General features: G+C 46.6%; 1 protein-coding gene and 1 long non-coding RNA gene across 6 annotated transcripts in view; one reads left to right on the forward strand and one right to left on the reverse strand.

The window, feature by feature from the left end:
- Window positions 1–1,773: 1,773 nt before the first annotated feature.
- Window positions 1,774–5,871, forward strand: LOC138849302 (uncharacterized). Its single transcript, XR_011387964.1, has 2 exons — window positions 1,774–1,916; window positions 5,205–5,871. It is a non-coding gene; the product is annotated as an uncharacterized lncRNA (long non-coding RNA).
- Window positions 2,522–23,843, reverse strand: part of SLC12A8 (solute carrier family 12 member 8) — a 190,679-nt gene continuing 169,357 nt past the window's right edge. For 2 of the 5 annotated variants that reach the window (XM_051859211.2, XM_070072237.1), the window contains exons 11-14: window positions 20,456–20,544; window positions 19,806–19,923; window positions 7,124–7,184; window positions 2,522–2,950 (exon numbers count right to left, since the gene is read on the reverse strand). In XM_051859211.2, coding sequence (XP_051715171.2) covers window positions 2,788–2,950; window positions 7,124–7,184; window positions 19,806–19,923; window positions 20,456–20,544 — 431 coding nt within the window. In that variant the 3' untranslated portion in view covers window positions 2,522–2,787. Of the gene's footprint in view, window positions 2,951–7,123; window positions 7,185–17,786; window positions 17,894–19,805; window positions 19,924–20,455; window positions 20,545–23,843 lie in introns of those variants that run through there. The other 3 variants (XM_070072238.1, XR_007924633.2, XR_011387963.1) reach the window with 3 other exon arrangements.

Here is a 23,843-nt window from a genome sequence, read left to right on the forward strand (position 1 = left end):
CCTGGATGCTGGTCAGTCTCTTGCTTGGTTTCATCATTCACAGAGATGAGATGGGGAAGTGGATTCTTCAACTCAAGAGGAAGAAATCCTGACAGGACAGACCTCACTCCAACCTTCAGCAGAGAGCTGGCCTGGAAGAGGGGCAACCGGGACAGAATCCGGCTCCCCGACCGGGACTAGAACCCGGTCTGCCGGCGCTGCAAGGCGGAGGATTAGCCTAGTGAGCCGCGGCGCCAGCCTAGTGCTATGGTTTTTAGAGTGGGCTACTTTTTCAGCTTCCGATGCAGAATTCAAAAAAGCAAAAAGCAGATTCAGTAAAGCCTTCTGTGTCGCCTGAAAAATAGTCCCCCAAAGACATGCACATCCTGTCACTGGAGCCTGTGAATGCTTATTTCTTCACTTGGCAAACACTTTGCAGGTTGATTAGATTGGATCTTGAGCTGCCCAGTGACACTGATGGAAAACTTCTGGCCTCCAGAACTGTGACAATAAACGTCCGTTGTTTTGGAGCTGCCTGCTTTGTGTACTCCGTGCCAGCAGCCACAGGAAGCTGGTGCAGCTTCTTCTTTAAAAGGGCCTCCAGTGATCACTGAACTCAGCCCCTCGGAACTATCGCCCGCCTTGGTGCGGCGTTTCTCTTCCCCACACACAGCCCACTGCTAAGTCAAAGTCTGCTTTCTTTAAGCTGGTTCCGGTGACGCTCAGAAATCTGGCACTTCCCCGAGTGCAGATGTCATGGACAGCCAGCATAAATGAGATCGCACCTCCCAGAGAGAACGAAAGACCTGCTTTGAGCCCCTCCCACCCAACAGGTCAGTGTTTCTCAGAAGGCGGTCCAAGGACCACTTGCTAGAATCACCTGAGGCATTTGTTAAAGATGTGAAGTCCAGGAAGCCCCTCCCATTTTACCAGACAACAAAGCCTAAGGGTGAGGTACAGAAACCCACACTTTAAAAAATTATTTATTAGCCAGCGCCGCGGCTCACTAGGCTAATCCTCCGCCTAGCGGCGCCAGCACACCAGGTTCTAGTCCCGGTCGGGGCGCCGGATTCTGTCCCGGTTGCCCCTCTTCCAGGCCAGCCCTCTGCTGTGGCCAGGGAGTGCAGTGGAGGATGGCCCAGGTGCTTGGGCCCTGCACCCCATGGGAGACCAGGAAAAGCACCTGGCTCCTGGCTCCTGCCATCGGATCAGCGCGGTGCGCCGGCCATTGGAGGGTGAACCAACGGCAAAGGAAGACCTTTCTCTCTGTCTCTCTCTCACTGTCCACTCTGCCTGTCAAAAATAAAAATAAAAAAAATTATTTATTAATTTGGGAGAGAGGAAGGGAGGGATGGATGGAGGGATGGTGGGGAGGAGGGAGGGAGGAAGGGACAAAAGCAGGGAAGGAAGGAGAGAGAGATCCCATCTGCAGGTCACTCCCCAGATGCTTACAAATACTTGTGTTGGGCCAGGCCTGAAGCTGGGAGCCGGGAATTCAGTACAGGTCTCCCATGTGATGGCAGGAACTACCTGAGCCATCACCCCTGCCTCCCAAGGTCTGCATTAGCAGGAAGCTGGACCCAGGAGCTGGAGCCAGGTATAGAGCCCAGGTCCTCTGACATGGAACATGAGCCTCATGTGTCAACCAGCAGGTTAAGTGCCCTCCCCAGTCTGCCCTCTGAAAAAGCACTGTGACTCTTGGCTCACTGACTAATGAGGCAGTCTACTACAGAAGAAAGAGCCACAGTGACTCAACAATGCTTCCCTCCATAGCTCAGGGGTAAAATCACTGACCCTGGCTCAGGTACCAAACTTACCTAAAAGCAACCATAGCCATGGTCTCCTCCCCAGGACCCTCCCAGGCTTGACCTGCTCTAAGCCCCTTCCACCCACGGGCGCTTGTGACCCACGCCATGCTGATCTCACGGAGGAACCAGGTGAGTCCTGTCTCCTCTGTGCTGTTCATGCACCAAAGTGGCGGTGAAGGTGCCCAGGGAGTCAGAGCCCACGGGCACCTTGGAGACAGGAGTCGCCGCTGGGCAGTTCACGGTAAATTCCCTTTTTAATTACAAAGACCTGACAAATACAAGTACCGTCTGACCCTGCAGTTCCACACCTGGGGACCTACCCTGAAGATAATCTTTATACCCGTACAAGTGTACAGGATGATGAACTGCAGAACCGAGTGCAGTAGCAAAAGACTGGAATGAATCCAAATGCCCACCACTGTGGAACGAGTGGACTAACTCACAGCTCATCGCACAACTGGAAGACGATGAGGACACTGTATGTGTCTGCTATGGAGAGATCTCCAAGCTAGATCTTTAAGGGAGAAAAGCAAGGTGCAGAACACACGTTTAAGTGACCAGCACCCACACTCCTGTGTGACTGTACACTCAAAAGGACAACTGGAAGTGTGCATGAGAGCATGGCTGCCTTCGGCCAGGGTAGAAACTGAGCAGAAGGAAAGTAGATGGGAGGAAGACTTCGTTCTATCCATGAGTATACTTTGGGGCTTGGAACCATGGACATGGATGCTGTATTAAATCAATAATTTAATTTAATTAAAAATAAGCATTTATTGTGGCCCTCAGAAGCAGTGAGATGTGGTTCTCCACACTGGCGGGCTTGGTGTCCAGGTGGAGCTCTTCCTAACATTACCTGGGCTAGGCGTGCGGCTCCCGACCAGCATGCAGATTTCCATTGTCCAAAGCAGCAGCGGGAGGAGAAGCAGCTCCACAAAAGGCCCAGGGCTTCGGTCCACTGGGTACAGGTCAGCTCCAAGACGGGAGGGTCTCAGCGCTGCTTCTAGTACTGAGGCATCAGCTGTTCACGGCTCACGGAGGAGGAGTGGTGGTAGCGATCCCGAGAGGCGAAGTCTGCATTCTCCTGAGTGAGCTGAGTCATTGCCATGTCAACCCTGGCCGGGGAAGGCGCCAAGATGATCTGCTCCCGGGGGGACCGCCAGCTCCTTTAGCGAGAGAGACCCAGAGGATGGTAAGAAGGGAAGAGCAAGTGGGGCCCGAGGGAGATGAGTCTACTCTGTTCTGGACGGAGAGAGGACCTGCAGAACATCCCCTGGGCTAACATTCAACATGGGCCGAAGGGTTCCATTGTGACTGCTGAATGCTGTGTGTACAACAGTTTCTGCACTCAAAGTGCAAGGGTCTTCAAAAAGCTCATGGAAGATGTGTATTATGAAAAACTAAATGGACTGCAACTCTTGGTGTCAAAATAAGCCTCTATTTTAATGCCATTTCCCACGAACTTTATGAAATATTTTCACATACTTTAAAATAAGGAGAGTGATATTTACCCTTCCTAAGTAGAAAACCATAAAGCAGTACACACTTTGAAGGAGGAAACCTACCAAGACCCTTTTGCCTTCCAAATGGCGTCATTTTGGGGGCTCTGTAGCTTTTCTTTGCCTTTCTTGTAGCTTTTCTTTTTGTCAAATGAAGTAACAAGCGAGAAGAGTAAAAACAGAAACCCTCTCCTAACTCATGGAAAGAAAGCTGGACGAGGCATGCTTCCCAGAGCCAAGGTCATCTAGCAGGGCGGCAAAGTGGCAAACTGCAAAGGTTCTGGAGAAAAAGGTAGCCTCCAGGCCAACAGCCAGCCCCAGTGGTGCTCTGCACCCTGGTGCAGCTGGAGTAAACTGGGAACGCGCTGCAGGCAGAATGGAGTGAGCGAAGCTCAGACAGGCGGTCAGGGCAGCCACGGAAGACAGAGCCAGCCACAGCTCCGGCCCCAAGCCGCTTGGCGGCCTCAGGAGACCTCCTGACCTCCTCGTGCCTCTGTTTCCTCATCCTCCCACCTCCTTTCCAGTTCCAGCGTCTGTGGGAGGTCCTCAAGCCATGAGTTATGCAGGAGTTCCCTCTTAAAAAAAGTTTGCTCTCAAAGAAATGTGCACGTTACTAGTGGTAAGGTTCAACTGTTCGAATAAGCAACAGATTCGAGAGCTGTAAAAAGCTAGAAACTTAATTTCATAAATCGGAGGAATTTAAGCAGAAGGCTTCAGCTGACACTGGCAAAATGCCACACTATTGAAGTTCAGCTCACATGGTAAAGGCACTGCAGCCATCTGTTGAGAATTTATTTAAATTACATAGGTTGAAGGTTTCTGAGAACTTAGTTTCTTTTTTAAAAAAGATTTACTTTATTGATTTGTAAGTCAGAATCAGAGAGAGGGAGGGAGAGAGGGAGAGAGATACTTCCATCTGCTGGTTCACTCTCCAAATGGCCGCAACAGCCGGAGCTGGGCCGATCTGAAGCCAGGAGCCAGGAGCTTCTTCCGGGTCTCCCACACTTGGGCCATCATCCACTCCTCTCACAGGTACATTAGCAGGGAGCCAGATCAGAATTGGACCACATGGCGTTCATATAGGATGTTGGCACCTCAGGTGGTGGCTTAACCCACTACACCACAGTGCTGGCCCCGAGAACTTAGTTTCTTATACAAAGGGTGAAGTTTCAGAAAGCAAGGTTAAGGGGTGGGTGTGTGGCACAGTGGTTAAGATGCTGCTTGGAGGGGCTGGCGCTGTGGTGTAATAGGTTAAGCCTCCACCTGTAGCACCATATGGGTGCCAGTTTGAGTCCCAGCTTCTCCACTTCTGATGCAGCTCCCTGCTTATGGCCTGGAAAGCAGCAGAAGATGGTCCAAGTGCTTGGGCTCCTACACCTACAGGGGAGCCCTGGAAGAAGCTCCTGGCTTTAGATCGGCTCAGTTCCAGCCATGTGGCCATTTGGGGAATAAACCAGTGGACAGAAGATCTTCTCTCTGTCTCTCCCTCTCTCTGTCAGTAACTCTCAAAAATAAATCTTTAAAAAAAAAAAAAAAAAAAAAGATGCTGCTTGGGATGACCAAAATCCCATAGGGGAGTGCCTGACTGAGTTCTGTGCCCTCTGCCTCCAGTTCCAGCATCCTGCTGGTGAGCAGCCCGGGGGACAGTAGAAGATGGCTCAAGGGCTTAGGTCCTTGCCACCCTCACGGGAGACCCAGACTGAATTCCAGGCTCCTGGGTTTAGCCTGGTGCAGCCCTGGCTGTTGTAGGCATTTGGGGAGTGAACCAGGAGATGGCAAATCTCTCTTTATCCATCTCTCTGTCTTTCAAACAGAATGAAGATAAATTTTAAAAATTTAAGTAAGGTTAGAAAGGGCAAAAATGCCAAACCAAATAAGTATTTTTGCCAGTGCTTTATCTTTTCTTTATTTTTTTTTTTAGATGAAACCACCACATTCTTTTGAATTGGGAGTAATAATGTTTTACTCTCTAGTCTAGAATGGCTTAGGAACCCGTATGTGGACAGTTGCTATGGCTCCAGGAAAGGAAGCCTTCTCAAGGTCAGAGCGAGCACCACGTTGCTGCAGATGTAACAGGAAGTAACTCAGCCAAATGCGTTTGGGCAGAGGACATTTGGTTTTGAAGGACATATGGGGCTGCAATGAGGGGAGAGTTCAAAACTACAGAATAAAGAACACGGCTACCCAGTTTTTATTTTAAAATGAATCACCATCCTTAAGCACCACCACAAAACGTCACCAGTGACGACCCACTGAGCCGGACACTGTGCTAGGACTGGTGTGGACTGCGTTCTATTCAGCCACTGACTGTTCTCTTCCAAAAGTCATCTCTTCTTTTCACAGCACTGCAGTGACCTCGGAGGGGAAGCCCCAGGACTCCAGGGTGTAACACAGAGAGTGGCCCCTTCCCAAGGTCACTGTTTGGCTTTAAACCAGAAGTGACTGAAAATGTTCTTGTTAATCAGACAAGGACAGATATTATCACCCACACATGGCTTGCAGCTCCAAACTCTGTAGGCAGGGTCTACACAGAGTCTATTTTCGCTTAGACCCTACTTTCTCTCAGGTTATAAAGGATAAGAGATCAATACTGGTGTGCTGTGACCTGAGTTACCCAACCTGGTGCCTTGAGTATCTGAAAGACAGAGGTCACCTCACCTTTACTGAAGCTCCACGTGGGACATGTGCCCAGCCAGCCCCAGCAGGTGACAGGGAGCGTTCCCCACACACTCCAGCCTCTGTCCCTGGGCCCCAGTTCTCAGATTCTGCAGTCCCTGGTCCCTTTTTGTCAATACCCCAAGCTCCAACTTGCAGCAACTTGAATCAATTGGTGGTTCTTGCAAAGAGCTGTCTTGAAAAGGATTCTGGGTAATGGACGGTTAGTGTTTGGCAGGCCTGGGGTTTGGGAAGATGAATGGTTCTGGATGGCGATGTTGGTCACAGCACAACACAAATGTACTGAACACCATCGAGCCATCAACTTTTAAGTGGTTATGATGGCGAATTTTATGTGTGTTTTACCACAGCAAAAATATGAGGGAAAATAAAAGGTTCTGCACTTACATCTGGGACCAATGGAAAAGGGTCCCAAGATCCATTAGCAATGTCTGGGTGTGGGAGTTGGGAAACACTGGCAAGTGCATCCAGAGTTTCAAAAACAACCAACAGAATGAAACCAAATAAACACTGGGTGGGGTTCTGCCTGGATTTTCCCAGCCTGCAGCCTTGGCTGCAGACACGGAAAGGAGACAGAGGTTAGGGGACATTCTCCAGGATCTCAAGGACTTCAGAGGTGAGGAAGCACTGCAGGAGGAAAGACACGGGGGCGCCTGTGAAACCTCTCCTGTCTGAGGCCTTCTGCTTCTCAGACAGGTGCATTCCCTTGCCCCATGCATCTGAACACAGAGGGTCTCTGCCGGACTTCTGCACTTGGCCTCTGTGCTCTCAGCAAGATGGTCACGTCCACCAGCTCTGAGGCGCCCTGGCTTCACACTTCCTCTGGGCTTCGATCTTGTGCATGCAGTGTACAGATGCTGCTGTGAATGCACTGAGAGCTGCTGCCTCCCTCGCTCTCACCATCGGACTCTGATGCAGCCTCTCTGCGTCATGACTGAGGGTCAGAGGGCAGAGGGCATGAGCTTCTGAAGGCCTGAAGCAGGGGGCCAGGGTGTGGTGGTGGAGGGGGAAGGAGGAACAAAACCTGAGTCTCCTGCACGTTCTCAACTGCCAGCTTCCCACACAATTCCGGCCCAAACCCAGCTAGAAATGGGATATCCTTGGTGCCTCCCAGGATTCTGGGACAGTCATTCATCCTGGTAGCAACCCCCAGTGAGCACAAACCTGTAGGAGGGGATCAGAAGAGACCTCATCCATCGGAAAAAGCTGAAGTTGGAAGCTGATCCTGGAAGAAAGACATTTATATGTTTATGATGGGGGCCGGTGCTGCAGTGAAACCAGTAAAGCCGCCTGTAGTGCCGGCATCCCATATGGGTGCCAGTTGGAGTCCGGGCTCCTTCACTTCTGGTCTAGCTCTCTGCTATGGCCTGGGAAAGCAGCAGCAGATGGCCCAAGTCCTTGGGCCCCTGCACCCACGTGGGAGACTGGAAGAAGCTCCTGGCTCCTGATCGACCCAGCTCTGGCTATTGCAGCCATTTGGGGAGTGAACCAGTGGATGGGAGACTTCTCTTTCTTTCTGCCTCTCTGTAAATAAATAAATAAATAAATAAATGTTTATAAAGGCATGGGCATCTAGAATCCTAGGTTTCATGCTGTTTTTCCTTTATTAGTTTTTTTTGAGAAGCAGAGAGAGAGAAAAAGATACACAAGACTGCTCCCATCCACTGGTTCACTCCCTTAAATGCCTGCAGTAGGGAGCCAGGAACTCCATCCAGGTCTTGCACAAAAGTGGCAAGGACTCAACTACTCAAGCCATCACCTCTGTCTCCCAAGGTTTACATTGGCAGGAAGCTGGAATCAGGAGCTGCAGCCACACATCAAACCCTGGCATGCCAATGCAGTATGCAGGCATCTTAGGAGGCCAAACACCTGCCCCACAATTCAGTTTGCATAGTGAATGGACACCCCCAACACACATTCACAGAACCAGCACAATTTTTTTTTTCCTTTTTAAGTCTAACTAAATAATATAATACTCCCTGAGAGCAGTCCATTAAGGACTTTGTACCATGTGTAGTCTCCAAAACAGTATCTCTAAGGACCGGTGTTGCGGCATAGTTGGTTAAGCCGCCTCCTGCAACACCAGCAATCCATGTAAGCACCAGTCTGAGTCTTGGTTGTTCTGCTTCCCATCCATCTTCCTGTTAATGTGCCTGGGAAAGCAGAAGAAGATGGGTCCCTGCCAGCGCCATGTAATTCCAGGCTCTTGGCTCTTGGCTTCCATGTGGCGCAGTCCTTTTGGGGAATGAACCAATGGTTGGAAGATCTCTCTCTCTCTCTCTCTCTCTCTCTCTCTCCCACCCTCCCTCCCTCCCTCCCTCTCAATCTGTAACTCTGCCTTTCAAATAAACACAGAATTTTTTAAAAATATATCTCTAAACTCCTAAGTCCCAAGAAAGAAACTGGATAAAGTGCTATGAGGAAAAAGGTAGGAGACTTTCTAATTTCAATCTTATGAATTAAAAAATAAATTTGATAGCATTTATTCTTAGGTTCATACTGATCTCTGTTCAATGCATGCTACAAAATGCCCTACTGGAAGCAGGTGTCTAGCATGGTAGTTAACACACTGGTTGTGGTGTACCCATACTGGAGTGCCTGGGCTTAAGTCCTGGTTCTGCTTCCTACTCCAGCTTTTTCCTGCTAATGCACACCCTGGAAGTCAGCAGGTGATGGCTCAAGTAGTTGGATTCTTGCCACCCACATGGGAGCACTGGATTGAGTTCCTGGCTCCTGGCTTTGGCCTGGCCCAACCCTCGTTGTTGTGAATATCTGTGGAGTGAATCAGCAGATGAGAGCTCTTTCTTTGTCTCTGTTTATATGTCTGTTTCTTCAACAAATAAATAAAATAAAATAAAATTAGGAAAATCCCCTACTAGACCATACACTCTTTGAGAACAAGGGAATGTGTGTTTTTCATCCTTGTAACCCTCACTGAATCCAGAACTAGGAAGTTTTCAGCAGATGTTAAATGAATCAGACAGCCTGACATGTAAACATCTAAGATCTGACATTTGAAGTGAGATTGTTATTGATATTGGCCAAATAATCCAGATATCAGACGTGTGATTTAGGTTTTATCAATCCTGAAAAAAAAAAAAAAGAAATCCATCCCTTCCTTTGGTGTGAGTTTAAAGAAAATTCACAAAGTAAATTATAAATAACTTTAGAAAAAGAAATCAAATGTAACTTTAGAAAATGCTTTTCCAGATTATATATACATAGATATGGTTGCAAACTGATTAATGAGATGATAAATATATGATCAGGAAGTCAGCGTTATTTTAAGAGACTTACGTTAGATTATCTTGGCTAATGTCAATGGCTTACGACTGATCCCATGTGTTTACTCAGTATCTTTCAGGGTTTTTATGGTCAGAAGAGGATACATTTTAGACTTGCATTAATATCTGTAATTGCCAAGGGAAGCCTCCTATTATATTTTGAGATTATTAGAAGGAAGATAATTGTAACATTTTATTAACTGATCCTATTTATTTGTTCATTTAGATTCCAAATTATCTAAACGTTAGGTAGAAATGAGCCTGAAATTTTATTGTGTACATTCCTGTATACAGTTATCTGAGAAGTATTTAAACTTAAGATCAAACTATATTTTTAAGAAATTCAGAAGCAATCACTGATGTCATCACTGTGTTAAAATATATCCTATCCATTAAATGAACTGACGGAACTCTTCTTGGCATTACCGCTTTTCTAAATCATTATTATTTTTAAAAATTTATTTATTTTACTTGAAAGTCAGAGTTACACAGAGAGAAGGAGAGGCAGAGAGAGAGAGGTCTTCCATCCGCTGGTTCACTCCCCATTGGCTGCAACGGCTGGAGCTGTGCCAATCTGAAGCCAGGAGCCAGGAGCCTCTTCTTGGTCTCCTACGTGGGTGCAGGGGCCCAAGGGCTTGGGCCATCTTCTACTGCTTTCTCAGGCCATAGCAGAGAGCTGGACAGGAAGTGGAGTAGCCTGGACTCAAACCAGTGCCCATATGGGATGCTGGCACTGACAGGTGGCGGCTTTACCAGCTATACCACAGCGCCAGCCCCTAAATCACTATTTTTGATACACATGTCACTTAGAGTATTTGAAGTACATCTTTTTTCTTTTTTTTTTCTTCTTTTTTTTTTTTTTAGATTTATTTGAAAGTCAGAGTTACACAGAGAGAGGAGAGGCAGAGAGAGATAGAGAGAGAGAAACAAAGAGAGGTCTTCCATCCGATGGTTCACTCCCCAATTGGCCACAACAGCCGGAACTGCGCCGATCCGAAGCCAGGAGCCAGGAGCTTCCTCCGAGTCTCCTACATGGGTGAAGGGGCCCAAGGATTTGGGGCATCTTCTACTGCTTTCCCAGGCCATAGCAGAGAACTGGATTGGAAGTGGAGCAGCCAGGACTAGAACCGGCGCCCATATGGGATGCTGGCGCTGCAGGCCAGGGGGTTAACCCGCTGTGCCACAGCGTTGGCCCGGTACATCTTTTTTAAAACATACTTATTCTAATTCTGAAGAACACTTTCTTTTACTTTGCCTGGATTCTTTTAGTCTATCTAATTTAGTTAGGATAGAAATTACATTATTCTACATTGGAGCATCACAAAATTGTGCTGAAAAGGGCTCCCTCATGTATGTTGTAATTAGCTTCATTATTGAGGAGTAACTGATAACACAATGAAGTGAGTGCTACGGTTTGGATGTGCCTCCCAGCCCCCAAAGCTCCTGTGTTGGAAACTCCTGTGTGGCCCCTAAGGCCACAGTGTGAAGAGGTGCAGTCTTTGGCTCAGCCCTCACGAATGGATGAACGCATTACCCTGGGAGTGGGCGAGCTGTCGGCAGCAAGCTCCTGACGGAAGGGGGAATTTGGCTCGCTTGCTCTCTTCCTCTCCTTTTCTCTAGCTGCCCCCATGTCTTTTGCCACGTATGACATAGAAGGAAGGCCCTCACCAAAACATGGGCCCTCACTCTTGGACTTCCCAGCCTCCAAAGTCATGCACCAAATAAACTTATACTGTATATACATTACCCAGTCTGTGGTGTCGTGTCTTAGCAGCAGAGGACAGGCTAAGACCTGTGGACTGACTTGATTTTCTGTATTCTTGATGCTCTGGCATTTTGGGACTTGATCCCATGGGGGTCTAGTGGAGTGCGCCTTAGATATGCAGAGCAGCCAGCACAGTGACCTTCTCCTTCATCAGGCCAGCTCTCTCCGTGCCCTAGGCCACCCCACCACTGGACAACCAGAGATCACCCCTGAAGCCCAGGGTTTTCTGGAATTATTCAAACCACCCAGGCCTCAGTATACCTGCCCTGTTTTGCCCATTCCTTCCCAGAAAAAAACCTATAAAGGCTCTGGGTCGTGCTCTGCCCTCTTCCTCTTCTGCTGCCTTGACTATGGTCCCTCCCCACATGGCCCACAAGGCATGCCAGGCTCGGTTCTAGGGCTCTGGGGGTCATTTCCAGGTCTGCATGCCTTACCACACCGGATTAAGACCAATCCTGGGGAACGTTTTCAGGACCAAATGCTTGTATTTAAAGTGTACAGGTTGGTCTGTGTTGACATACATATGAGAGCACACGGTGAAACCACTGGACAAACATATCATAAACATACCCTCACCTCTGTTATTCCCTCAAGCTGCTTCCTGAGTCTCCTTCCCAGGCATCCCCACCCCACCCACATCTAAAAGCAACCACTGATCTTCAATCACTCTAGATTATTTTACTTTTCTAATAATTGTATATATATGTACCCTTCTTGTCTGGTTTCTTTGATTTAGCTTAATTATGCTGAGATTTGTCCACGTATCTGTGGTTCATTCTTTTTTTTTAATGCTGAGTATATTCCATTATAAGGATATACCACACTCTATCTACAGTTGCCAGATGGACATTTGTTCCTGGCTATTACAAATTGATCTGCTAGGAATATTTGTGTACATGTTTTTGTATGGCCATATGCTTTCTGTTTTTCTGGATAAACACCTAGAAGTGCAGTAACTGTCAAATTGTTTTTACAAAGTGGTTGTATCATTTTATATTCCCTCTGACAGTGAATGACAGTCCTTGCCAACACTTGGTGTGGTCATTTACTCATTCTACTAAGTGTGTAGAAGTAACATATTGTGGTTTTCATTTACATATCCCTAATGATGAATGATGCGGAGCATCTTTTCATGTGTTGTTCACCAATCATGTCTCTTTTTTGGTGAAGCCTGTTTAAAACATTTGCTCATTTTTGTTACTATTGTTATTTTCTTTTGTTTTTCTTATTGAGTTACGAGTTTTTAAATATTCCAGATAAAAGTACTTTATCGTAAGTGTGATTTTTTTCCTCTTCTATTTAAAATTTTTTTTCTTAGAAGTGTGATTTGCTAATATTTTTCTCACTGTCCATGACTTGCCTTTGTATTCCTTTACCAGTGTTTTTTGAAAATAAGAAGTCTTTAATTTTGACAAAGCCCAATTTCTCATTTTTCCTGCCTTTAAAATATCTAATAAATCTTTATATAACCCATAATCACAAAGGGTTTCTTCTATATTTTCTTTCAGAAATTCTACTGTTTAAAGGTTTTTCATTTAGGGGCTGGTGCTATGGCATAGCCGGTAAAGCCACCAGCTGCAATGCCGGCATCCCATATGGGCACCTCTTTGAGTCCTGGCTGCTCCACTCTCATATAGCTCTCTACTATGGCCTGGGAAAGCAGAAGATAGCCAAATTCCTGGATCCTGGCTTCAGATCGGTGCAGCTCCGGCTGTTGTGGCCATTTGGGTAGTGAACCATTGGATGGGAAGACCTCCCTCACCCCCCGCCTCTCTGTAACTCTGCCTTTCAAATAAATAAATAAATCCTTTAAAAAAAAGATTTTTCATTTAGTTCTAGTATCTACTAGGAGTTACTTTTACACGATATGATAGATGAGTTGAAATTTACTTTTGCACAAGACTTTCTAGTTGATTTGGTGCCCTTTGTTGAGAAGACTGTTCTTCCCCACACTGAATTACCTTTACACCTTTTTTTGAAAATCCATCAACCATTTATGTCTCAGTCAACTTCTGATTTCTCTACTCTGTCTGTTGATTCATTTGTCTATCTTGTTCCAAACCAGGCTATCTTGATATTTTAGCTTTAAAAACAGTCTTGAGGGGCAGGTATCTGATGTAGCAGTTTATTACCAATCAGGACACATGCAGCTCATCTTGGACTGCCTGGGTTCAAATTCTGGCTCCACTCCCAATTCCAGCTTCCTGCTAATGTGCACACTGGAAGATAGCAGGTAATGGCTGAAGTACTTGGGTCACTGAAGCCCACATGGGAGAACTAAATTGAGCCCTGGCTTCCTTTGTGAGCATTTGGGGAGTGAACAAGCAGAAGGGAGCTCTCTCTGCCTGATTTTGTCTCTCTGCCTCCCAAATAAAAAATAAATAAATAAAATAATGAAAAAAATGTAAAATCAGTCTTAAAATCAGGAAGTGCAAGTCTTCCAACTTTGTTCTTTAATAAACTTGATGGGGTTATCAGAGGTTACTTGCTTCTCTATATAAATAATTTAAAATCTACTTGTCGGCCAGCGCTGACACTAGGCTAATCCTCCACCTAGCGGCACCGGCACACCAGGTTCTAGTCCTGGTCTGGGCACCGGATTCTTTCCCAGTTGCCCCTCTTCCAGGCCAGCTCTCTGCTGTGGCCAGGGAGTGCAGTGGAGGATGGCCCAAGTGCTTGGGCCCTGCACCCCACAGAAGACCAGGAGAAGCACCTGGCTCCTGCCTTCGGATCAGTGCGGTGCGCTGGCCGCAGCACGCCAGCCGTGGCAGCCATTGGAGGGTGAACCAACGGCAAAAGGAAGACCTTTCTCTCTGTCTCTCTCTCTCTCACTATCCACGCTGCGTGTCAAAAAACAAACAAACAAACAAACAAACAAAAAAACTACTTGTCAACTTCTACAAAAGAAAGGAGCTTATATTTTGACCATGATTGTGTCAAACCTATGTAAGAAGTTGGAGGCAACTGACATCTTAAGAATACTGAGTCTTTTTTTATTATATATGAAAGATAATTCTTTTTTTAAAGATTTTATTTATTTATTTGAGAGGGTAGAGTTATAGACAGAAAGATCTTCCATCTGCTGGTTCACTCCCCAAATGGCTAAAACAGCTGGAGCTGAGCTGATCAGAAGCCAGGAGCCAGGAGCTTCTCCCAGGTCTCCCACATGAATACAGGGGCCCAAGCACTTGGGCCGTCATTCACTGCTTTCCCAGACTATTAGCAGAGAGTTGGATTGGAAGAGGAGCAGCTAGGATACAAACCCATATGGGATGCTGGTGCCACAGGCAGAGGCTTAGCCTACTACGCCACAGCACTGGCCCCAAATATTGAATCTTCTAATTCATGGACACAATATGCTCATATCTATTTACTTCTATAATTTATTCTTCAATTTCTTCTCAGAAATGTTTAGTAGTTTTCCTCCTTTCATATTTAGATATGGTGAATCAATTTCAAATGTTAAAACTTATTTTGGATTCCTGAGATATTTAGTCATGAGGTATCATCCTTTCCAAACACCTGTATTGTTGGATCCAATCTGTTAACATTTTGTTATGAATTTCTGCAAGTATATCCATAAAGTGTGCTAACTGTACTTTTCCAAAGAGCTCATATTGAGTTGAAATTTTTTCTTCCTAAATGTTTGCTAGAGTTCATTAGTGAATTCACCACTAAACTCATCAGTGAACTTGGGGCCTACAGTTTTCTGTGTGGAAAAGTTTTCTTTAATGGATGACCTGAATAGCTCTACATCTATTTCTTCTCCTGTGAGACTTGTTAGTTTGTATATTCTAAGGAATTTGTCCCACTTATCTGTCAAATGTATTGAAACAAAGCCATTTACAATATTCCTTTACCTTCCTTTTAATATATACAGAATCTCAAATGATGAAATCTCTTTCATTCATTGAATTGGTAATTCAGGCCTGTGGGGAGCAGCTCGGACTAGACTGTTACTGGAATTAAGACTTATTCTATGCACCTGCTCTCCCACAATATGGCGCTGGGAGAGAAGAAAACAGCTTCTACACAGCTGCCTCCAGTTCAACCAATAAACTGTAGGACTTGCTCCTGATTGGAGGAGAGCAGCGTACTCGGCGTGTGGGCAGCCGAGTTGGGATTGGCAGAGGAGGACTATAAAGGAGGAGAGAGACGGCATGCACCAGGAACATCTAAGGGGAACATCTAAGGGGAACACCTGTGCAGCCCCCGAGAGAGCCGGCCGGCGGTGTGCCGCTCCCCTGTGGAAGTGGGGAATGTGGCAGGGGGAACTGCCCTTCCACGGAGGTGGAAGGGATAGTAGCCAACCCGGGAAGAACCAGCAGCAAACCCGGGGAGGGCCGAGCAGATGAAAGAACAGCGCAGGGTCCTGTGTTGCTCCTCCACGAAGAGGGGGAGCGACATAATGGTGCCGTGACTCGGATAGGAAACCCAGGACGGATAGGAAACCCAGGACGGATAGGAAACCTAGGACGGATAGGAAACTTAGGAGGGAAGAAACGGGAAGAAGTGGAAAATATCGGAGAGAGAGACTAGCAAACAGCCTAGGGAAAAGCCGGACGAAAAAGGTGCCGGAAGGAGCTATTGAAAGCCTAGGCATAGATTCAGATACGGACTACAGGGGGAAGCTGGGAGAAATCTCTAAGGTCGAAAGCGAAAGTGAAAGCTAGAACAAACAGACTCGGATGCGGACTGTGGGGAGAGGCCAGGAGAAATGAGGGAGGAGTATTGTTGGAGGAAAGCTTGGGGAAACATACCGGGTAGAGAAAAATGTTGGGGAAATTGAAGCCGCGGGGGGGCAGGCCGAGGCGGAAACGAAAGCCACTTTGGGATTCTCAAGTTAGCCCGGGAATGGGGGGCGAAGAGTTGAAACCAGAAGCGGAGACGTATGAGCTAGGTTGGAATCCGTCAGATTAGCCTGAGGAGCAAAGGACGGGAAGCCAGACCGAAAGGCGCAGAAACGTGAGCTGGGTTGAATTCGCCAGGTTAGCCCGGGGAACTTAGATTGAATGCTAGTGGCGGAGACGCAAGCTACGCTGTGTGACTCGCGGAGGCTGCCGCGCGCAGACAGAGTGTGCGGGGCTCAAGTAGATAGGGAACGCTGGGCTAGTGAGAGACCGCGGAGTGTGCGCGCAAAGCCGAGCCACGCAGATGAGAGAGGCGCGGGCTGAAGCGGCTCAGAGCCAGAAAGCCGCCGAGAAGCAGCCTCGGGGCGGGCACCGGAAAGTCGCAGGGATAAGAGAAACAGAAGTTTAGAAGTAAAATGAGAGAAATAGGAATGCTGGAAGATAGAAGCAAAATGGGAGAAATAGGAATGCCCGGAGATAGAGAAATAGAGAAATAGAAAGGCCTCCCCTCAACATGGCAATGAGAAAGCTTGGATTCGGTCTGCCTGATTAGGGAGGCGGTGAGCACCTGCGGGCGGCTAGCAGCTTATGCGCCGCAGGTCACCGAAGATAGGCACGAATTAACATCAATAAGGCCTCCCCACAACACAGTAATGAGAGAGCTTGGATTCGGTCTGCCTGATTAGGGCGATAAGTACCAGCAGGCAGCTCGACCAGAGTATGAGCCGCAGGTCACCGAAGACAGGCACGTATCAGCGCCTAAAAACCTCCTCACAACATGGCGAAGAGAGGACCCGGATTCGGTTTGCCTGATTGATAGGACTTGTAAGAACCTGTGGCAACTCTAGCAAGCAGAGCAGAGTGTGTGCCGCGGGACACCGAAGACAGGCGCGTATCAACGCCAAAAAATAAAAAGAAAGGGGGATCTGTGGGGAGCAGCTCGGACTAGACTGTTACTGGAATTAAGACTTATTCTATGCACCTGCTCTCCCACAATATGGCGCTGGGAGAGAAGAAAACAGCTTCTACACAGCTGCCTCCAGTTCAACCAATAAACTGTAGGACTTGCTCCTGATTGGAGGAGAGCAGCGTACTCGGCGTGTGGGCAGCCGAGTTGGGATTGGCAGAGGAGGACTATAAAGGAGGAGAGAGACGGCATGCACCAGGAACATCTAAGGGGAACATCTAAGGGGAACACCTGTGCAGCCCCCGAGAGAGCCGGCCGGCGGTGTGCCGCTCCCCTGCGGAAGTGGGGAATGTGGCCAGGGGGAATCGCCCTTCCACGGAGGTGGAAGGGACAGTAGCCAACCCGGGAAGAACCAGCAGCAAACCCGGGGAGGGCCGAGCAGATGAAAGAACAGCGCAGGGTTTAGTGTCGCTCCTCCACGAAGAGGGGGAGCGACACAGGCCTTCTGTTCTTTTATTCTGATCAGTCAGACTAGAGGTTTATCAATTGTATTGGTCCTCTCACATTTTTGTTTCATTGGCATTCTCTATTTTTCTTCTGTTTTATATTGCAATGATTTCTACCCTAATCTTTATTGTTTTCTTTTTCTTCTTACTTTGGATTTAATTTGCTTTTCTTTTTCTAGCTTTTTAAATTGAAAGTTGGGGTCACTGATTCTCTGTCTTTCCCTCTCACTGTCTGTGACTCTACCTCTCAAATAAATAATAAATAAAATATTTTTAAAAAAACAATTTTGAAATTCATGCAGATTGTTTCCATAAAATGCATTTACATGAAGTTATTGAAGACCCTTCAAACTGCATTAGCTACATCCCACAAATTTGGTACTCTGCATATTTTTAAAAAGATTTATTTATTTATTTGAAACACAGAGCTAGAGAGAGGCAGAGGCAGAGAGAGAGAGGTCTTTCGCCTGCTGGTTCACTCCCCAAATGGCCGCAACAGCCAGAGCTGGGCTTACCTGAAGCCAGGAACCAGGAGCTTCTTCCAGGCCTCCCATGTGGGTACAGGGGCCCAAGGACTTGGGCCATCTTCTACTGCTTTCCCAGGCCATAGCAGAGAGCTGGACTGGAAGAGGAGCAGCCAGGGCTTGAACCAGCACTGTAGGCGGTGGCCTTACCTGCTGTGTCACAGTGCTGGCCCCTCTGCATTTTCATTATTAAGATATTTGTAATTTCATTTCTGTTTTCTTCTTTGAATCATGAGTTATTTTGCTCCTGTAATTTATTTCACATCTTCAGTGACTTAGCGTTCTTCTACACACTGGGGGATTTTCTGGATCTTTCTGTTATTTACTCCTAAGAACTTCTCCATTTGGCCAGAGAACAGTGCTCTGGTACTGACTAGAGTACTTTTTAATTTATTAAAATATTTTATGCCCTAAAATATGGGTCATTCTGGTATGTGTCTCATGTACAGTTGAAAAGAAGGTCTGTTCTGCTTTTGGTGGTAGAGTTTTTGTAAATGTCAATTCAGCCAGCCTTGTTGATAGTATTATTCAAGTTTTCCATAGCCTTACTAAGTTTATGTCTATTTATCAGTTACTGCAGGGTTGAGTAACCTTTTCTCTGCCAAGGGCCATTTGGATACTTATAATATCATATGCAGGCCATACAAAATTATCAACTTAAAAATTAGGGGCTCGCATTGTGGTGTACTGGGTTAAGCCGCCACCTGCAACACCAACATCCCATATGGGCATTGGTTTTTGTCCCAGCTGTTCTACTTTTGATCCAGTTCCATACTAATGGCCTGGGAAAGGAGAGGAAGATGGCCAAAGTGTGCTTGGGCCCCTACCACCCACATGGGAGACCCGGATAAAATTCCTGGCTCTTGGCTTTGACCTGGCTTAGACCTGGCCATTGTGGCCATTTAGGGAGGGGAGTGAATCAGCAGATTGAAGATGTGTGTTTCTCTGTCTCTCCCTTTCTCCTTGTAATTCTTTCAAATAAATCAACACATCAAAAAAAAAAAATTAGCCTGCTATATGAGTTTCAAGTCCTGCCTGCAGTTGCCTTGGCAGGGCAGAACCAAATGATTTCGTGGGCTTTACATGGCCCACAACTGGTCATTCCCAGCCCTGAGTTACTGGGTGGCTGGTGCTGAAATCTCTGACTATGATTGTAAGCATATCTATTTCTTCTTTAAGTTGTATCATGTTTTGCTACAGGTTCATATTTCAAAGCTCTGCTTTTAAGTAAACAAATGTTAGCATTATTATGTCTTCTTTATGAATTTTTCCCTTTAACTTTACAAAAGGGACATCCTAAATGGTCACATCAGCCAGGGATGGGCCCAGCTGAAGCCAGGAGCCTAAAACTCCATCTGGGTCTCCAATGTGGGTGCAGGAGTCCAAGTGCTGAGGTCATCTGCTTTCCCAGGTACATCAGCAGGGGGTGGATTGGAAGTAGAGTAGCCAGGACCGGAACTGGCTTTCATATGGTATGCTGGCATTGCAGGTGGCATCTTAACCTCCTGTGCCACAACACTGTCCCCTATTTGTTTTTTATTTGGCTCACATGTCCTTGATTATCTTTTTCCTCTTTTTCTGACTTATTTTGATTTGAGGAATTTTTCTTTCAATTTTCTCTCTACAGATTTATTCACTGTTCCTCTTTGTGGTGTTATTTTAGTGGTTGCCTTCGGGTTTATTAGTGTACATCTTAAACTAACCAGAATCTTCCTCAGGGGGTAGTGTAGTACTTTACATACAGTAGAAGAATCTCACAACAGGACACTTCCATTTCATCCCTGGTGCTGTTGCTGTCATTCACTGTACTTCTACAGATCTACCACAGCTCACAACAAGTTACTGCTTTTCATTTACTATCATTTATGTGTGTGTCATGTTCCTCCCTCTCAATACAAGCTACTTGAAAATGAATCAGTGTTAGCATTTGACAGATGTTCAAAACTTGTTTTTTTCAATGAATGCTAAAGATAATAAGAGAAGTAGTGCCAAAATGGCTCTGCTACTTACCAAGGTGAAGGCCTGGACTGGCCCGGCCAATGTAGACATACACAACAGCAGCAACACCCATGTTAACCAGGGTATAGACCCACTGGATCACAAACATGATGAGAAGCGACCCAACAGCCTATGGAAACAGAGTAGGAGAGACAAGACACCAATGGGTCACACAGCCAGAGCCCAAAGAAACAACAGAACACTTCTCATCAACTTCTCATCACCATAAAAGTCTGAATACAAAGTTCACTGATAATTCAAAAAACCTTACCCAAGCAGATATTTGGGAAGACACCTCCCAAAAGTAACTCTTTAATTAAAAGTAGAATTACTGTTCTATCCTAGCTCCTTGTCCTACCTTTTCCTATAAAAATAATTAATATGAAATTATGCTAATTTGGAGTACTTAGAAATTTGATAACCCAGATGTTCTCAGGAACAATTAGTTCTTTGAAAAGTGAGGCACTGATTAAAATAAGCAGTTCAATAAATGTATCTTGCCACATGCAGTTCTCATGTAAACTCTAATGGGATGAGGCATGTAAAGCACATTGCACCAGATTTTGCACTCCTTCTTTCCACCCCAGCCCCTCCCCCAGGATCACATGTTTTCACCTGGAGTAGGTTTCAGGGACCATTGGGACCCAGGCGAAATTACTCACCCCCAACAGGGAGACCCAGGGATTGCACATGCGGGAGTAAACAGAAGTTGGTCTCCTCTGTTCCTGGAGCATGGACTTCAGGAAAAAATCTAAAAAAATAAATTAGCCAAGTCCCTGGTTACCAATTTGCTACCAGACCTTTTTCTATTTTTATGAGCAAGTATCCATGAGCTCCTTTTTTTCCAATTTTATAACTGCCTAAAGACAACTCCTAGTAGTGACTCTTGGAGAAGAAGAAAAATGTTGTTCGTGGGCTCCCACCGGCCAAGGATCTGAGAAAGAACAGGAAGGGAGGGGAGGGCTGACTAGAGTTGGACGCTCCCCTAAACCCATTGCGTGTCTCTCCACCTCTGACATTTGGAGAACTAGAAGTGCGGGGTAGAAACTGGAAATCTGGTAGTCTGGGCTCCCAGGTGAGACCACTGGGACCAACTGGCCAGAGTGGTTTTTGTCTACTGTAGGATGGTCTTTGCTACCTTCTGTCTCTGACGGTCAAGTCAGATTAGCCTGGTCTCACCTGATAAAGGGGTTGAGGGAAGTTGAGATGTCTGAGGAGTAAAATGGCCTGGAAATAAACACATAATGGTTCCTCCTGCCTCATTCTCCATGGATTTCAGACACATCCAAGCTTCTCAGGGCTGAGTCAGGTTCCATTCAGCTCTACCTTCCCAGGTTACAGCTGATTTCCAGAAACACTCAATTTAACCACGACAATTAACAATCTATGGATTGTGGATCTATTGTGGATATCTACTGTGGACTGTGTAACACTATGGTCTAATTACCACAAGCAACACAGTAGTGATGCAAACACATGATATGCTAGATTCACTCAGCCGGGCTCTTATACTTACTTCAGGACCAAACCTTCAGCTGTTCTCCACCTTCACGGTTGGTTGCTTGGGAAATGTAGTTGTCATCTCCCTAACTAATCCCCTCTTCATTCTTCAAACCCCATTTCTGCTTCAGCCAAACTGCCTTAGAGTGGCCATCTCCCCTGCCCAGCCCTTCTCTCTTCACTGTCCTGTCTTGCACACCAGTCTTCTTCCCCACCTCGGCCACTGCTCCTGCATGGGTCCCAGACACTACCCAGGATCCACTTCTCACAGATCCCCTACCTGTCTCCTGTTCATCCCTTGGTTACAGCTCAAATATCACTTCCTAAGAGAAGCCAGTCCCCACAACAAAATCTACATTCATGCTCTCATGCCATTAATATTTCTTTATGACCCACTTCCTTCCATTGTTTGTGGTTGTATATCTATTTCTATGTTCCCATGCCTGCTGGGTTTTGTGGGGAGCAATCCGGACTAGACTAAGTTACTCGAATTAAGACTTATTCTATGCATCTGCTCTCCCACAATATGGCGCTGGGAGAGAAGTAAACAGCTTCCGCACAGCTGCCTCCAGTTCAACTAATAAATTGTAGGACTTGCTCCTGATTGGAGAGCAGCGTACTCGGCGTGTGGGCAGCCGAGTTAGGATTGGCGGAGGAGGACTATAAAGGAGGAGAGAGACGGCATGCACCAGGAACATCTATGGGGAACATCTAAGGGAACCCGTGCAGCCCCCGAGAAAGCCGGCCGGCGGTGTGCCGCTCCCCTGCGGAAGTGGGGAATGCGGCCAGGGGGAACTGCCCTTCCACGGAGGTGGAAGGGATAGTAGCCAACCCGGGAAGAACCAGCAGCAAACCCGGGGAGGGCCGAGCAGACGAAAGAACAGCGCAGGGTCCTGTGTCGTTCCTCCACGAAGAGGGGGAGCGACAGGTTTGATCCTTCCTGGGGGCAGGGTCCACATCATCTTGAGCCCAGGACTGGTGCGTAGCTGGGACTCACCAGGTCCTCCTAGTCCAAGGCTTCCATCCTCTCTGATCACTGTAGCATACGACCTAACCTCTGAAGTGCACGGCATCAGACTGCGGAACACTCTACCCTCATTAGAGTCTTTTACCAACTTCCTGGTCACCATCTGCTCCTCAGTGAAGAATCTCAGCCCCTAACTCACTATCATTCTAGCATTCATCATCTTCTTGGCGGCTTCCATATAAACAGCACATCCGATGCTCTGCTCTTTGCTTGGGATTCTCTCTCCAAAATCTTTTCTTTTACTCACCTCAACTCTCAACATTTTAGCTAGTCATTACCAGTAACCTCATCCTAAACCATCATTAAGCAATCTCCTCTCACCCTTTCACTTCCTTTTTAAAAGTTTACTGATGAAAGTTTTATTTATTTACTTGAAAGGCAGTGACAGAGAGGCAGAGACAGAGACAGTTATCTTCCGTTTACTGGTTCAACTGCCAATCATCTGCAATAGCTAGGGCTGGGTAAGGAGGAAGCCAGGAGCCTGGAATTCCATCTGGGTCTCCCGCATGGGTGGCAGGAACCCACATATTTGGGCCATCATTTGCTGTTCCCAAGTGCATTAGCAGGAAACTGGATCATAAGTGGAGGCAGGACTCCATCCTAGGCATTCTGATTTGGTATGCAGGTGTTCCGAGCAGCAGCAAACCCACTTAACCCAGCTTAGTGCCTTGCAGTGCCACAATGCCCACTTCTTTCATTTTATTAAAAAAAAAATTCTTCTAAAGCTCATTTGCTCTTACTTCACCTATTCACAGCCTGGAGAAGAACCCGCAGGTGATTCACCTTACCGTGCTTATGCTTTCCATCACTTACCTCCTGTTCCACTACCCACTTACCTGGCCAAGACAACGAGTGTTCCTTTACACCTCCTGCATAGACATGGACACTTCAAAAAGTTCATGGAGCAATGGAATTAAAAGACCATTTATTCTGGTGCAAAAACTTTTGAAAATCATCCATAGCTTTTGAAAACTCCCATTTTCCAAGAACTCTTTGAAGAGCCCTCATGCATCTGCTTTCACACCTCAGCAAACCTCAGCAGCCTTATGTCAAGTCAGCTCACCCACCCACCCTCTGACAGACAATTTATAGCCTCCCCTCTGCAAAGAGAATGACTATATCTCCTCATCATGAAATCTGCCAACCCTTTTGTATCTGTTGCCCTCCCTATTCAGCCTTCCTTCTGTTTACAGCCAAGGAACAGACTCTGCTCCTATCCCGGGACCATCCCTCTATTTTTTTGCTCAGGATCCTAACCTCTGAGCTGTTCAAGGCCTTTTCTCTCACACCATTAATTTTTCAGCCCCCTACTGAATCATTTGCGTCACAAAGACACTTGTTTCTCCCATCCAAACAAATGTCTCCAGGTCACACCCTTTTTTACTACTTTATTTTTTTGTTTCCCTTTCAGGAAATCTCAGAAGAAATGCCAACATAGGCTCTATGGCCCATTATTTACTTAGCCCAATATTAAGACTGCAAGCACTATTTCACAAAAGCTATTCTTGAGGTTGCCGGCGATT

Source organism: Oryctolagus cuniculus, chromosome 4 (assembly GCF_964237555.1).
Source record: "Oryctolagus cuniculus chromosome 4, mOryCun1.1, whole genome shotgun sequence".
Lineage (NCBI taxonomy): Eukaryota > Metazoa > Chordata > Mammalia > Lagomorpha > Leporidae > Oryctolagus > Oryctolagus cuniculus.